This window comes from Tetrao urogallus, assembly GCF_951394365.1.
Source record: "Tetrao urogallus genome assembly, chromosome: 8".
Classification (NCBI taxonomy): Eukaryota; Metazoa; Chordata; class Aves; order Galliformes; family Phasianidae; genus Tetrao; species Tetrao urogallus.
The window spans coordinates 1,117,893-1,135,430 of NC_136821.1; the positions used below are offsets into that span (position 1 = coordinate 1,117,893).

The 17,538-nt window shown below is 45.9% G+C and overlaps 1 protein-coding gene across 3 annotated transcripts in view; it reads right to left on the reverse strand.

The window, feature by feature from the left end:
* GALNT13 (polypeptide N-acetylgalactosaminyltransferase 13) overlaps positions 1–17,538 on the reverse strand; it is a gene marked incomplete at both ends in the record, with an annotated part of 68,904 nt that overhangs the window by 13,758 nt on the left and 37,608 nt on the right. For all 3 annotated transcript variants that reach the window (XM_079538818.1, XM_079538817.1, XM_079538816.1), the window contains 2 exons: positions 8,665–8,845; positions 14,100–14,217. In XM_079538818.1, the coding sequence (XP_079394944.1) occupies positions 8,665–8,845; positions 14,100–14,217 (299 nt within the window). The remainder of the gene's footprint in view (positions 1–8,664; positions 8,846–14,099; positions 14,218–17,538) is intronic.

A 17,538-nucleotide genomic window follows, 5' to 3' on the forward strand; every position in this document is an offset into this window, starting at 1 on the left:
TGCTCCCAAGTATCTACCAGCTGTCTTTGACAAATTAGTTCTACGTACCATCATGCAATTGTAGGATGTGATGTAACTCTAAATAATTAACTAAAATATGGAATACCCAATCAATTAGTGCCACTGGTTAAATCAGCACTGGTTGATCAGCACTGTACCACCAAAATCTCTGAAGAAATGGAATGTGCTTGCCTGGTGCCAAGAAGCTCAGAGGCATTTAGACAGGTGTTAGGCACACAGGCACTGGGCCCTATGTTTAATGATGCTCAGCAGCAAGGCTTGGAGGCCTGGCTGCTCTTGGGGTGCCCACCACAGACTTAACCTCAGATCCAGGGATGCCACAGGAGGAGCAAAGCCCCAAGCCCTGTAGCAGGAACACCAGCAGGATCAGCAGAACACCTTGCAAATCAAGTCTCTTTCCTTCCTCTGTGTGTTCCCACATATTGAGACTGGGTCAGCACACCTTGGATATTTTCCCCCATACAGACACAGAGGTGCGTTTTCAGTCTGACTGTTTTTGAGGTGACTGGAGCCACAGAAACATTAAGGTTGGAGGAGACCTTTCAGATCCCCAGCCTCACCCACCCCCCCATGCCCACATCCCTCAGTGCCACATCCCCACAGCTCTGGGACACCCCCAGGGATGGTGACCCCCTGCTCCCTGTGCAGCTGCCACTCACTGCCTGACTGCTCTTTGGAGAAGGAATTGCTCTTCATACCTACCTGACCCTCCCCTGGCAACAACCTAAAGCCATTCACTCTCATCCTATCACTAAATAATCAATGGGACTCAGAAGAAACAAACAAACAAAATAACAGTTAGTGACTAATAAGCCTTCTTGCATTCCACTAAGAAAATGGAAGTGAAATGTCCTTGAATGCAAAAAACAAGATGAAACATCGCAGGAAGGCAAAGAAAGGGCTGTGTGCAAAGGCAAATGTCCCAGGGAAAAAGGCAGATGATAATAACAGAGCAGCAGATGCGCTGCCAGTGGAACAAATTGAATAGCTGCAGAATTGCATTACACCTGCATTTTTTCTAATGGGCACGTCCTGGAAATTGGTATACAAGGACACGGCTTCAGAATTGGCTAAATGTACCATTTCTGTGTAAGAAGATATTTATTCACGATGATAAAGATGAAAACTATTCACTGGAGTGTAAGATGAAGTTGCAGAGCTGGGAATGACTGCCTTTATACGAAGATAACCCTGAGAAAACGTACTCCAAATTCAGCTTCTGCCATCATTTGCTCCTTGAGAAGTCAAAGAGGAAGGTGTCCCATGGTACACTGGTGCATTCCCAACCTGAGCAACTGTATGATTCTGTGATTCAGAGGGAGAGAAGTGGGAGCAGAGCAGCACGTGGGCAGCATGGCTGACTGCTCCCAACCTGATCTAAATGTCCCCAGTGTCCCCAGATGATCAAAAAAGTCCCTAAGGAGGTTTGAGGGCCACCAGGAGGGATGCCACCAATGGTCATCCAATGTTGAAGGTCACTCAATAGGTCAAGAAACCATTTATAAGGCCAGGAAATAATGGGAGCGTCCCAATATGAAGCCAAAAGAGGACCATGGATGAGGCCAGCAGGAGGGACAAGGGACAATGTTGAGGGACAACCAACAGCCTCTGCTTCCCAGGCTTCTGAGAGCCCCGTTCCAAAGGTAACACATGATCATGCACAATTCCAAAGCCCAGGGAAAGCTCCGCTTTACATCTCCATCAAAAGTAGACGCATTAACTGCTTAATGAGCACGTTTCCTAATTAGCTAAAACAACAACAAAGTTGGCAGTGGGACTCCTTGGAATCCTATTTACGCCGCCACAAAAAGATGCGTAACAAAAAAGCACATCTGAAGGGGTCTCACATCACTGCAGAACTGATGCAAGAGAAATGTATGCAGCATAACAGAAAATACATTTTGGAATGAAGATTCTGAGCTTTGCATGGGAAAACGTCACCATTTGGGGAAAACACATTTCAGGTGTCCACCACAAAAGATACTATTCATCAAGAGAATGAGTCAATAGTGCCAAGACCTCCACAAGCACAGCCTCTTCTGTTGAAAAAGACTTTAAATTACATTTTGCCCCATAAACACACTTGCAATGATATTTATATGTGGATATTGTAGAGAGAAAAGCAGAGGCCTACTGAGGCTGAATCCTACATCACCAGGTTGGTCCTGACAGTAAAACAAGCAGAGGATCAGTTCTACCACAACAGCCATCTTCTATGAGTTTCATTCTGAACATCCACACGAGCCCATGAAGTAAGATGCTTTCCCAATGGAGAGCAATAACATTAGGGATGAACAAACAAGCCAGCCTCCCTCCTCCACACATTCCCACCATGTTTTATATGCCTTGGCACTTCAATATTGGGCACAATCCACACCACTGACGAGCGCATTGTTTTCTCATTCTGCTTTTATCACATGAAAAGTAATAAAGCAAAGGCTCCTTCTGCTCTTCCCCACCAGCTGAAAAGCTTGCTGAAGAGTGAAAATGTTTACCGAGAGCTCTTACTTGCAAGATTGATACAGTCATTATCAACCTAATTATATAATTACACTCGACAGGAGGATTGCACATCATCCGCTGAGTAAACACAAGCACTTATCTTGCAACCCGAAATTAAAACTTTAAGTGCTATATTTAAATCCTCAAAAATGTTTTAAACAAGGTGCCTGAAAAACAGTGGAACTCTGCATTTTAGCCTTGCTTGAGCAGCCTGGCTGGTGCAGGAGAACTGACCCCGAGCTGATGAGTGAGGCCACAGACATGTGGCTCAGTGATGCAGTGGGCATACAGAGAACCAAATGAGGATGGGCATGAGCTTTTCAGCTGACTCTGCAAAAGCAGGCTGTTCTGAGCTGTAATTATTTCCGTGCAGTGATTAGCTACAGTATTTTAATATGCACAGATTGACAAAGCTGCCTGTATTTGGAAACGCACAGACCGAGTGGAATGAGATATGCTGGAAGAGCCAGAGAAATAAGTGAACTATGCTGCTGGAAATGCCACACCAGGTAAGTGGAGCAAGCTGAGAAGGGAAGGGTGTGCAAATCCACCCAGACAGACACATAAATATTTAGGTGTCTCGGAATAATAAACTAAGATGCATATTTTGCAAATGATAAAGATGTTGGCATTAGCAAAGCACCACCTGGAGCATAATGCTGTGCTACTGGTGTACATCAATTACACTGAAAACAATGCCCAGCAGTGAAAATAACAGAAAAATGACTGCTAAATAGACTAACAGTGAGGAGCTACTATTAAGCAATTAGTTTTTTCATTAGTGGAGCCAAGGAAAGATAAGATACAGAGCATGAGTGAACTGTTGCAAAGGAAAGCACAACAGTGGGACAGAGTGGGGCATACTTTGCCCCAAGGGGATGAGGTCGACCATCCCAATTTTGGGTACTCTGCATTGCAAAGGAGCTGGGAAAGAGGTTTTCTTTGCATTTGGAACACTGCAAGGACCTACTGACTTACCACAAGTGAAACATGCCTAAGAGCACCACTAACATCAATGTGGGCCATACACACAGAGCAGCTCTGCTGTTTTCAGAATGACTTAATGTATTTTTTTCTTCTCTAAGAAAGGGATTTCCTTTAATCCCATTTGAAGTGTGCCCAGTATTTCTGACATTCTCTAGACTCTCCTGAGTTACCGGGCAGGGTAAAATTCAAAGCTCCTTGTCAAACACTGCATTGCATTAGTTTGAAGTTGAGGGAGGGAAGATTGAGGTTGGATGTCAGGGGGAAGTTCTTTGCTATGAGAGCAGTGAGGTGCTGGAACAGCTGCCCAGAGAGGCTGTGATGCCCCGTCCATCCCTGGAGGTGTTCAAGGCCACGTTGGATGGGGCCCTGGGCAGCCTGGGCTGCTAGGAAATGTGGAGGTTGGTGGCCCTGCCTGTGGCAGGGGGGTTGGAAATTCAAGATCCTTGAGGTCCCTTCCAACCCAACCATTCTGTGATTCTGTCACCAAATCCAACAGGTAAGCACTCCTTACTGCAGTTACATTCTGTGACCCCACTGACAGCTACAGACCCACGCCAGCCTCACCAAACAGCTCCTTCAGGGGCCACTTAGAAACAGGGTCCGCTCAGGACAGAAAGCAAAACCAGTGCCTCAGAACCAGCAGGGAGCAGAGACAGCCTCCAGCAAGCAATCCCTAACTTGATTAACGAAGACTTTCACCTCCAACTATAATTGCGAGGTGTGCGCCCTAATTATGCTGAGAGAGACTGAAGGCAATGCTGCTGTGAGCAGCCCGGGTTCCTCTCAGGACATCATCTGAGAAACAGAGTGAAGCAGGGCCCAGAGGAGAGCGGGGAAGATGAGTGTTGCTGATAGATAACAGCTTCAGAGACCTAATTACTGAAATGCATCTTGCTTTGTTCTCCAACAGAATTATCTGGAGATCTGTACGTTTCACATTAAGAACCTGAAGGAGATGTGTGCCAGACAGAAGGATAAAAAAAAGGAGTTCAGTGATACTAGGAAAGATTTCTGACATTTTGCAATGTCCTATAAACAAATCAATTATTTCCTATGGATTTTTGTTAAGATTTTTTTGTTGCTGTTAAAATATTAACTTCTATCAATCTTTCTAGAACACGTAAGCACCTTTCTCCTTCCTTTGCTTCTGAATCCCACAGAGCACTGTAATGGCATTTTACTTGGCAGTTTACATAGCATATCCTTAAATAACTGCCCACAACAGGAATAGCACCGGGCATTGGGGCTGGAATTAAACAAACCTGGTCCTGCCAACAACACTGTTATCACTGACCTGCTTTCACTCTTCCACACTAATACAGTGTTGTAGGTTCTCCATTCAAACCTGCTGCAAATAAGCAAACACATAGCTGTGTGCAGAAGAGAGATGCTCAGCAGCGTTCAATTCTGCCAGTTTGTGCTCACTTTGGAAGCAAAAGGCAGCTTTCTTCATAGAAAGAGGAGTCTCAATCTAACAATACACAGAGTAAATGCATTAGTATTTTAACCTAACTTTTCTTGTTAGAAAAAACAGCCTCACTGAGAACTGGGAGTTGCACTGGATGATCCTTATGTGTTCCTTCCAAATCAGGATATTCTATGCCTCTATAAAAACTGTGAGGAAAACCAAAGGATTTTATCATGCATTGGCTCTACTTTCACACCTACAAGAGTGAATTGCCAGCAATGCAGCAAGCGCTGCCAGCAGCTGCAGTGCCCAAGTGGGATGTGTGTCCCCCAGGCACACTTAGCAGTGAGGAACACGCAGACACTGAGGTGATGACAAAGTCCAGCTCAGCAGGTGGAATGGGAGCTGAAATGCTGAGGGATTTTTTTCATTTTCTGGCTTGCTACTTTCCATTACTTCCAATGGAGAGAGCACTTCTCAAGCCACCTCGGCACCCTACAGGCATAAAAGAAAGGGCAAAGCACTGTGCCAGCCCTGGGGAAATGCTGCTGGGGAAACTGATGGTGAAATGTCCTTCTCGGTGTGAGGAGGACAGCGGTGCCTTCTCCAACTGCCTTCTTCCCCAGGCAATGACTGCAGAAAGCAGCACTAGCAATGCACGTGTCCTGCTGGATGACAGGCTGCTGAAAAACGGTTTGTTAAAGATAGCCTTGCATTTATAGCTGTGCTTGGGAGCCTAAATTAAAATGGCCCGCGGCAAGAACTGGGCTTTTCAATGGAAGAAGGGATGTCTCTTCCCTTCCAATGCAGCTGATGAAATGCTGGCTAGAAAGCCTAAGATTGGACATCCAAGCTAAAAAATATTGCTGATAAACGTTGCCTGCTGAAAGCCTGGGAACTGTAAAGGTATTTTCCAAAGTGACTGCAGAAACTCCTCGCTAATGTAACAGAAAATAACCTGTTATTCCTGTCCAAGATACATGTTGTAATGGAGAAACTTCAGGACACATCTTCATCTGTGCACAGCAGATGTGGTTCAGCACAGAGCTTCACGATGGCTGCTGTCCCCAGAAATGCCAGCTGTGTGTCCAGACCTTCTAACCAGGCACTTTCTCCTCAGCTGAGCAGTGAAATAAAGGCAACTTCAGACGATGACCCAGCACTGTTCCCTGCTCCCCAACCAAAGGAGCACCCCTTGGGCACTATGGAAAAAGACTGCTTGCCCAAGCAATGCCTGCAGTGCTCCAGAGGAACCAGCAGCTGGGAGGACTGCTGCCTTCACTCACACCCCCCAGTGTGCTCTCATATCCACTTACACAACAAAATCCCAATGCAAAGAACACGTTAAGCTACTGCACTGGAGCACTGACACATCAAACCAAAGAAGCAGACCGGGAGAAGTCAGGAGCAGAGGGGATTGCTCCAGTTTTACAGATGTTGCCTAGAAATAGTTCAGCCTGCCACAGGTATGCTCATATCAGACTTATTATTTCATGTCCTTTTTATTGTAACTGCTAATGCCCAAACCTAACCTTCTGTCCAGCGCTGAATTCCCCACTCAACTCAGAATACTGTGGTGAGAATGCATTAAAAAGTCAAGGAGGACCAGGGCAGTCCTGCTGTAATTAAATGGACTGCTGATTAGAAGACCCTAAAACCAAAGAAATGAAGAGAAGGAAAAAGAAAACACTTTTTCTTTAAAAAAAATAAACTACACAGCATGAACTCCTCTTGAAACTGGAATTCTTAAATTATTCTCCCATATGCATTATTCTAGTCACATTTACATGTATTTTACTAAAATCTCATTTTAAATGTACTGTATTTTAAATAGCCCTTAGTTAGGTATTTTTGGAGCTGCAGCTTAGCTAAAGGCATTAAAGCAGCAAACTCCTCATCAGCCCAGAAAAGGCTGCTGCCCTGGCAGAAGACAGTGCACAGTGCCAGCCCCAAAGTGGAATGAATGGGCAGCATCTGCATGTCTTGTATTCACTAGCAAATGCACACTTTGAGGGTCAACTATTAAAAAAGCATTTACAGTTCAAGAAAAATGCAACAGGAATTTGGTATTATGGGACTGCACAAAAGCTGAACTTAACAAAGGAGGCCTGCACAAAAGAACGGCTTATCTGATGGGAGAACCTCAGGACTTGAACTCTACTGCATCTTATATCGGCTTTGAGTTCACTTTTGTGCCATCACAGACATCCATTTCTCAGTGGGATTTTTTGTGTTGGCATTTTTCCCTCCTCTTACAGGAGCACAGAAACCTATTATATTCATAACAGCCAAATTTTCCATCACATACTGTATTCCTTTACTTTCAATTGGGTAGATATAATTATCAATTATAAAGGGACACGGTCCTGCCTATTTCACACAGCTCACTTCCCATATTTAAGAGGATTCTGTTGGTACTGCTGCTTTTCACTCACATTAGGTGAACTCTCCGCATGCTGCTAAATCCAGAAGGAGGAACATCCACAGGGCATTTCCCTACAGTCTGTGTGAGACCCCCTGTTTTTTGGCTCAAAGCTTGCTTCCTGAGGTATTTCTTGTGATAAGACCCTAACTGATTTATTGAGGAGGCAAGTGATGGGTGCTACTGTGTGACAATCAACATCACTTTGTGGACATTTGAAAGCACCTTTCCTTCAGAGCTGCTTGCCTCTGGAACAGAGCGCTCAGGAGTGTTTACTGGCTGAAGATCTGGCCTGTGACTAAATAGCTCCAGCCTGGTATGGGAAAACTGGGCAATGATACCATTGTGTCCTGTGAAAAGCAGAATGCAGGTGGGCATCCCTGCTCCCTCTTATTTGCTGGCAAGGCCTGGAAGATGGGAACAAAGGAGTTTCTGCTGAGATCCCAGAGCCAGAAGCTGCCACTCCAAGGAGAGCTGACTCAACCACTTTGGATTTGAGCTGTCACTCCAAAGAGAGCTGACTCGACCACTTTGGACTTGTAAATAATTTGGTACTACCATTGAAAAGTTGTTGTCATCAATGGAACAATGCCCGACAACCCACCACTACTGAAGATCAATGACTCAACTACAAACCACATTGGATCCACAGTGGTGACTATCTTCCTCTTCTACAAAGATTCCTTGCTTCTATTTCCTATCTTTTCTATCACCCTTCTCCCCTTCCCCATCTCCCTGATTAAGATTTGTAATATACTGGTTGGAGCAACATTTGAACCATTGTTTCTGAATCTCACATCAGGTATACATTAATCAAAGAATCTTCTCTCCCTCCTATAAATTGGAGCAAGACAGTGTGGCACACAAATGCCTGTTTATCCAGCTCTAGAAGTAAAGACAAAATACCAGTGGCTTTAAAAAGAAGGGCTTCCACAAAAGAAGTGAGGGAATCCTCATCCCTGGGGGGTGTCCCACAGCTGTGGGGATGTGGCACTGAGGGACATGGTTCAGTGGGCATGGTGGGATGGGTTGGGTTGGGTTAGGAATCCTAGAGGGTTTTTCCAACCTTTGTGGTTCTGTGGTTCTAAGTATATTGGCCAGGAAAGGGTGATTCAACAAAATGTACACCCAAACCAACAAATAAATCAGCAGAACGAGTAACAGCTACCATGGAGAAGGCTGAAATTTAGTATTAAAGTTAATACCTCTGAATTTGAAAATAAGCTCAAAGAAGAACGCATTAAACATCTGTGACTGTAGTACTCAACTCTCCACTCAAGTCATGTTAAACATCACCCCAAGGATTCAGAAACTAATTTCTTACCTGGGGATATTATATAGAAGAAGTCTTTAAACTCATCCATCCAGACCTCTGCCAGCCTCCTGTTGTTCTTGTTGATGACATGTCCTGTGCCACCAGGGAAGGTGTAAGGGGTTGCTTTACGGAAGACATGGCCAACGTGTGAGCATGTGACAATCTCAAGGGAGCCACCACACTGCCAAACCTGAAACGAAAACATGCAGAAAAGGTTGACTGAAGCCAGCACAAAAGATGAAAAGCTTACAGCAGGAAGAACTCTGATAGGTTAGCAGCTACCTGCTCATTTATTTCCCCAGGTCACAATTCAACTGGGAATTTCAAACTCAAGTTTAAGGGGAACAGTAGGGACATAATTCCTGAGAGCGATGAAAGCACACAGACCTTAACCACAAAGTGAAAACTTGGGTGAATGGCACAACTGGTTGTGTGATCTTATTACATAAATACGTACAAACCACTGCCTCAGAAAGGAGTAACTGTACTGTGTTTCCAAGCACAGGGTTTGAATGCTAACCATGTATTTGAGTTTTGAAGGAATACATAATATTCAAAGAAACAAAGAAGAACTTTTACAATCTATCTACCCACATCTGTAGCTTTTAAAGCAGCATCGAGTCCACGACCACGCTAGTGAAGGCACAGCAGACTGTGGTTAATATTGAACCAGAAGCACTGGCACCTCGAACATCACAGATATCCCCAAATCTACACCCTGAGCAAGCTTAGTGCCTTCAATATGTCTGCACCAGTATGAACAATCCTTTAATCCTGAGCTAGGTATCCTGCTGGAAAACGAGGTACCATTCTTCTGGCAGCTCAGTAGTCTTGGTGTGATGTACATCAGCTGCTGCACTCCCTGCAATCTGCTGCCTCTCTAGGTGCTGGGAAAAGCTAGAGAAGGAACCAGCAGAGGTTCCAGGTCCAACTGGACAGAACTAGAGGCAGCTGACTGCAGATGTGTACAGAAATAAATGAGGATTCCCAAGGGATGCTTATAGGGCTACCCAACTTTCTGTTTCTGGTTGGCTGTTCTGACAGTGGTGATTTCTTGAAGCTCCCCCTACACCGAGGCTCACTGACAAGTTTTGGCACCAACAAAGGTACCATCAGCTTGCCCTGCTTGTTACCCAGGCTCATCCCCTCTTTGCAGTGGTCTCCTGCTAAGCAGGGAGCAGGGCTAAAACTCACAATACCTCTTCCTAACAAGAAGCAGGGCTTAAGAATCGTTTGGTGTCTTAAGATCACTGGTACAGCCTTGTAATTAGAGCTCCTCGACACAGACATAACAGTTACCATAGAAACTTAATGCAGATTTTGTTTAATTAGGACTAGATCCTTTTATATGATTTCATTAGTATGCTAAGTGATGTACTCTGTTGGGATGAGCAACGACAACATCAAAATATTCTGGTGTTTAACATCTTGTGTTTTGCAGCTCAGTGACAACCAGTCAGCTCAGGTGAAACTTCAGGTCGGTGGGTGCAGCAAGAAGAGAACACTTATTAAACCCAAAATATGCACTGCTGATGTATTTACACAGCAACACAGCAGCAATCCCCCACACAGGACAGCAGTGAACACAAACAGTTTGAGGGGTATTTTAACCTCTGTCAGTGCTGTGATCAGTGCTCTCACAGCTTCACCCCAACCCTCCTTCCTGGCAGGAGCTTCCTCCCATACTAACACTTTTATAAGTGTGTTCTGCACATTTTAAAGTGTATTTTTGGCTGCCCTTGTTACAAGCTGCTAGCTACTGCAGTTGTCATAGGAATGCAGATAAACCTGCACACTGCTCAGAAGGGCTTTAATTTTTTCAGCGTTACAAGGAAAAAAAACCAACCAGAAAAGCCTACAACAAAACCAAGTTTCCTGAATACTCACTGCTAAAATGACTCCTTTCCCCAGGCTCAGAGTGGCTAGAGCTTGCAGGATCACATTGATTTGGCACAGACAAGCATACAACAGCATACAATTAATCACTCTTCACTGCAAGCTCCTATTTGCCAAGATAATTTATCCCATTTTAAGTATTGGCATTAATTATTTAAAACTACCTTTTGATCTCAGACTTTTGGCAGTCATTCCCATTACTGCACAAAAGGAGTGCATTAAACTCCATCCCGTTTCTGCACAGCCCACCTTTGAGATCCTTTGCCCCTTCTGTCATTTTTGTACGCTCAGGTAAAGCCACTTCCCACCCGCCCATCATAAATGCAGAAGGCTAATAATGATCAATTTGTATGCAGATAAAAATAACGCATTAAAATGAGCAGAAAAAATACTCATGCAGGTTAGCTGATGGGCCGTTTTGGGTGGCTCTGCACTTGTGGTTATTGCAAGGAAATGGCTCTCCCAGGAGCCAGGCAATCTCCTTTTGTGACAGGATATGTAAAACTAAGTCCAAATGAGATAGACAGCTTCTTAGAGCTTGGATTAAAATAAAACTAAAGTTTCAGGCTGGAGAGAATTAAGGCATTTGGTTTTGCTGTTTATATGTTAATGACTTTGTTTACAGCATTTTAGAAATATTTACTTCCATAAAAGATTGCTCTTTTTAGTATGCACTACCTAATGTGTGTTTATGGATGGTGGCATTAGATCAAAGCTCTCTTGCATTCCCACAGGTTGAAGCTGTGCTGAAATATCCCCAGTGACTGCTGCAACCAGAAAGTTAACACTTCAGCCTGAGTATGTTAAATGAGTTGAAGTTGCTGGCTGCTGCGCAGTGGTGCATAAGGGAGAGTTAAGAAATACCTCTAATGTCAACCCACAAACCTCCACACTGAAACTGAGTCGGCATACCTTGGATATTTTCCCCCATACCTGTACAGAGGTGCATTTTCAGTCTGTCTGTGAGGAGATTGGAGCCACAGGACCATTAAGGCTGGAGGAGAGCTCTCAGATCCCCAACCCCACTCAGCCACCCCCCCATGCCCACTGCCCATGTCCCTCAGTGCCACATCCGCACAGCTCTGGGACACCCCCAGGGATGGTGACCCCCACTCCTTGGGCAGCTGTGCCACTGCCTGACTGCTCTTTGGAGAAGAGATTTCTGCTGCTGCTATCCGATAGGAACCTCTTCTGGCGCAACTCGAGGCCATTGCCTCTCATCCCATCACTGGTTACCCAGGGCTTTATACATCCCAACAGCACTCAGACCACAAAAACTCACTTCCAATGTCACTGCACTCTCAAAGGTAAGACAATCCTACATGCATGTGACCCCTCCAGCCCTACAGAGTCACATCCTATTGTGCCCATAACAGCACAGCACCAGTCTCCCTGCCATCCAAACCAACAAACATGCTAAGCTTGCTTACCAAACCACAGCCAAACATGCTCCCATCCCTGTAATTCTGCAGCCAGAAGAAGAGCCCTCCCATACCAGCAGGCTGAACACTGGCTGCTGCTGGTCCCTTGTCCATTCTGCAAGCAGGGCACTGCTCTGGGTACAAGCAGTTATACAGAAGGCTCTGGGGAGACCTCATTGTGGCCTTGAAGGGCGCATAGAAACAGGAGGGGGAACGGCTGTTTGTGAGGGTGGACAGTGATAAGACAAGGGGAATGGTTTTAAACTGAGACAGGGCAGGTTTAGGTTGGATATCAGGAGGAAGTTTTTCCACACGCAGGGTGGTGACCACAATGATCATCTAATTTCAACCTCCCTGCTAACCATCTAACCAATCTCCCTCATCGATCAAGCCCAACTGATTCACTGGGTTTCTTTAAAGAGAAAGGCTCTAGCCATATATCTCCATACCACTAGTTTAAGGTTTTTGTTGACTTTTTTTTTTTTTTTTTTTAATAAAAATGCATATGTATATAAAGAAGTTTTGTTATGTGTATACATTAACTCTATTAAATATTTCCCATGCAGCTCAGCAGGCTGGACACCCACACATGCTCCAAGCACAGCTTGGCCTCCACTCCAATCCTACACAACCTCCCAGCTCTGCAAACACGTTTGTTCTCCTCTCTGAGTGCTTTCCCAGCCCGTAATGCTCCCTGAGCTCAGTGGGAACCCTCCTGCAGATGCAGGATGGTGCTCTGCAGCACAGTGCACATGGAGCTGTGTGGGGCAGCCATGCCACCAGGGCTCAATGTTTTACACTGAAATTGTGGTGCTCTTCCTCAGAATGCAGTGACATATTTCAGACTGTCTGCTAAGAGAATGCAACAGCCCCAAGCTGGTTCTGGGAAGGATTTTTTCTATGCACCAAGGAAATGAAGTGACAGCAAATTGCTGCAGGATTCCTCCAGTCGGGGTTGAATGCACATCTCTGCCCTTCACCATTTTGGTGAACAAGGTGAGCTTCACAGTGATGCTCAGCAAAAAGGGCAGCAGCACCAACCCACAGAATTAACCCAGGAGAGGCACGTGGCCGATGCCCTAAGGCTGTGCTATTCCCTGCTGCAGGGATCTCTTCTAAAAAGACAAGAAACAAACGTGCTGCCTTAAAGGCTTCTGCTGAGCATACGCTTCTACACACGCCTGCATCCCGTGTGCATCCAAGGAACACTTTGGAAGGCTGTGCACCAAGAAAGCTGAAATCGGATTTAAAACGTCAATGCTCAGAGTAAGTCTCTCTACCTCTCCATTTTACTGGAAAGTGAATGATGTGTACTTAATAGAAAATGGCCTGAAGATGCTTTCAGGTTCTCAGCTGATCTCCTCTAGAAATACCTGCTTGACAGAACCCTTCAAAGCCCGCTCTGTCAATAGAAAACATTCCACCAACCAACCCTCGCTGAAAACAAGAGAGAGAAAAAATGGAAGAATCTACCTGTGCAGTTCTGCGGGGATAGGACAGGTGTGGCAGGTTTTATTTTGCATACTTACTTCAAGTGCAAAAACTGTGATCCACCACAGGCATTAAAAACCATTCCCAGTATCGTTCCTACAGACTATTCATTGAAGACTCAGTGTTTCAATTTTCCTTTACGCCTAAAGGACAATCACTAAATGCATTTCACTCCATCAGATTCCCTCCTGTCCCAGGCAATGTACCAACCCTCTCCTGCAGGTAGTGCCATCCCATGCAGTGTAAGCATCACGGCCACAACTCACAAGTTCAAGCGAAAATATGCTTTCAGAAACACAGACATCAGTTGTTTTTTAACCTAGACACATTCATACCTTGTTTATGTCAGTTAGCATTTGCACCATCTCGCAGAAAGCCTCACTTTTCCATACAAAGACATATTCTAATACATATATATCATCTCAGAAGTGCAAGGTCAAAGTTTCCAAACAGTTACAAAACGTTTCATGCAGTAAAAAGGACCAAATACTGTATTGAGACATCCCCAAAAAGCTGCAGCATTACAATTAACCCACGACTTGCATGGCAGCTAAAACACAGCGGCCCTAACCCCAATGTAGGAACTGTTACAGCAAAAGTGTTTGTTGACAGAAAATGAAGGAAAACGGCAATTACCCTAAAAGACATTTCAAGATTCTCTCCACCCCAGATATCCATTCCTGCATCGTAAGATCCTATCTCTTCAAAGTAGTTTCTGTCAATAGAAAATAGGCCACCAGCCATAGTAGGGGTCCTAGTTGAAAACAAACAGAAAAAAAAAAAAAAAAAAAAAGGAAAAAGAAAAGAAATACCTTTTGAAAGACACTGTGGAATTCATCGCGTGATACTACAGCACACATCTCCTCAGACATTTTGACTATCAATACATTCTACGCACAGCAACTTCAATACAAAACAACCACGCGGTTCCCCCGGCTCTCTGCCATGAGTTCAGGAGCACTGCAACAGTAAAGTGGATGGAATTTTGGCACTGCATCCAGAACAGCACTTAAATCCCATCTGAGATGCTTAGAGAAGGGAGTTCAATGCCTTAGCTTTGCCTTAGAGGGAGACTGAATGTGCGGAACATTACTGGGCGTAATCTCTCCCAACAGGATTAGGGATCCTTACAACGGGCAAATCCCATCAGCGTGCAGCTCCTCCTTTAAAGCTCCTCCTGCCCTGCTTCCCCACACCGATGCCTGCTCCAGGCTTTGCAGCACCCAATGCCTACACCAGGGCCAGCAGCAAAGCCCTGTGCTCCCACCCAGCCCTGCACACGCAGGCTGAGAGCTGCTGGGATGCAGCTGTGCTCACAGCACTGGGTGCTCACAGGGCAGCACGGCCCAGGGCATTGCTTTGAGCACTCTGTGCGGTGCTGGGAGAGGCCTCTGCGCCCTGAACCCACACACACCACCGCCACACAGTGCTGCAGCTGTGGGGCAGTGGCTGAAGGCTGTGTGGCAGAAAAGCATCTGAGGATGCCAAGCCAACAGCCACTGACCGTCAGCAAGCAGGGTGCCAGGTGGCCAAGAAGGCCAACGGCATCCTGGTTGTGTCAGCAGTAGTGTGGCCAGCAGGAGGTGACTGTCCCTCTGGTGAGGCTGCACCTCAGTGCTGAGTTCAGACTTTGGGCCCCAGAAAGACATGGAGGTGTTGGAGCACATCCAGAGAAGGGCAGCAGAACTGCGTAAGGTCTGAGCACAGTCCAATGGAGGGTGCCTGAGGGAGCTGGCATGGGTAAGTGCAGAGAAGAGGAGGCTCAGGGCAGAGCTCACTGCTCCCTACAAACCCTGAAAGGAGGTTGGACTGCGAGGGAGGGGAGGACTCAGCCTCCCCACTGGTAGCAGTGACAGGACAAGAGGATTCCACACTGCACCAGGGGAGGGTAGAGTGGGTATGAGGAAGAATTTCTTCTCCAAAGAGCAGCTGGGCACTGGTAGAGCTGCCCATGGAGTGTGGGGGGGTCACCATCCCTGAGGGAGTCCCAGAGCTGTGGGGATGTGGTACTGAAGTACATGGGCAGTGGGCATGGGGGGGGTGGGCAAGGGATCCCAGAGGTCTTTTCCAATCTTAATGGTTCTGTGATTCTAGGACAAGACAGCACCAGCACCTCTGCCCATCTGAAGTGCAGCTTCCACATGTTTGGTGATGCCCTTATGCAAACACTGCTATCAATCATGCTTCCAGGATTTTTTTGCAAAACAAGTCAATAAGAATTAACGTGCAATTCAGGAAAACTGATTTAATAGAGCTGCCTGTAGTCAGTTGCTATGTGAGCAGGGGCAGCCTGCAGCCCCAAGCTTACCAACATTTCCTATTTTCCCCACGTCCCCAGTTCAGCTCAGGCTGCCCAAGGAGGCTGTGGATGCCCCATCCCTGCAGGCATTCAGGGCCAGGCTGGATGTGGCTCTGGGCAGCCTGGGCTGCTGGTTGGTGACCTGCACACAGCAGAGGGTTGGAACTGGATGAGCACTGTGCTGCTTTGCAACCCAGGCCATTCTATGATTCTATGGATCATTCCTGCCTGTTCCACCTGGCCCCAGCACAACCTTGCCTCAGAGCTGAGATGCTACCACTGTAAAATGAGAGAGCGGAAAGAAATTTCTGTGATTGGTTACTTAGTGTATATGTCTATGCAAAACTAATTTAAAATAAAACCAAAAGCAGAGTCAGCACTTGGTTTACTCATAGATTCAAATGTCTATCATGGATTAGAAGTCACTGTAAAAGCAAAGGAACCACTGTATGCCACAATGTTAAATAACTGAGGTGCAGCAAGCAGAGCTCGTCTTTGCTAAGTAAATTTAATGTTGCATAAACAGAACTGCAGAGCTCTCACTGAAAAACAGCTGAAACAGTAATTTGAGCAAGAAGGAGCATCTCTGCAGATTTTCTCAGTTTTGTGCTTATTAGCTCTGTTTTGCCTACTTGGAGTCTCACTAGCAATACGGTGCTATGATTAATGCTAGCCATCATTCCAACCCACTTCTCATTTTCTTTTGGAGACAGGTCTGCCTTTGCTTTCTGTGACTGTGAGCAGCAAGCAGGATTCCCATTCCCATGCTCGCCCCATTGCCTTCCCATAGGGAAGAGCAGAGCAGACGGGTGTTTAAGCCCCACTCTGCTGCATCCCAATGCTCCCAGCACCAGCTCCCAATGCTGCTCAGCCCAGCACCAGCCCACATTACTTGCCCAAGGCAACCCCCTGCAAACACCTCAGCCCACTGCTGCCCAAAGCACTCACCTCAGCACCTACAGCACCAGCTAGAGCCTAAGAGGACAAATAAAATGAGGTCCTCGATCTTGTGTTCTTTCCTCTTCCTAACCCATTTAATTTAGATTTTTTGGAACTATATACGTATATTTGAGTATTTTTAAGTACAAGTCTCATCAGTCTTCTGTTCCAAAGCAATTAAAGGCAGATATGGCAATATCCGTAGAAAAGTGCAGTGAGAAGTGCTTTCTGGTTGGGATCCTGCAGCTGTAGGACAAGTTGGTTGCACAGTGATCTCAGCACAGTGTTGCACCACCACTGGCAAATCACAGAAGGACCACTGAGCTCACCTGGAGACACGGGATGTGCGAGTACTGCTTTGCAGTGGGGAAAGCAGAGCACACCAATGAGAGATTGACTGAGACCACTGGGTTTAGCACTCCATGAGCATTTACCACTAAACCTGAGAGACCTGCGACCGAGCTGCACTGCCCAGAGCCCTGTGCCAGCGTCCTCAGCTCTACCTGTGCAGCCACATGGATTCTGCCCCCAGGCAGCCCAATGGAACAGGAGGCTTTGCACTTCAAGTGACGTGTTTTGCAAAGCCATGGACCGAGTGCACAAACCAGGTGTTACTCCAGTGACAGCATAAGTGATAGCATTTAGAGAATAGGAACAAGACAAAATCTTTGAGGAACTTTAAAACAGCAATGAGTGACAGCAATGGTCCTTTACAGCTGGTGCTGAAGCATTACAAGAAAAAAGTAAGGGGAAAAGTGCTAGGGGCTGAGGTGTGATGGCCAGCAAAGGAGCAGTGTACGTGGGAGCAGCCATATCAGAACCCATTCTGTCTGAGGC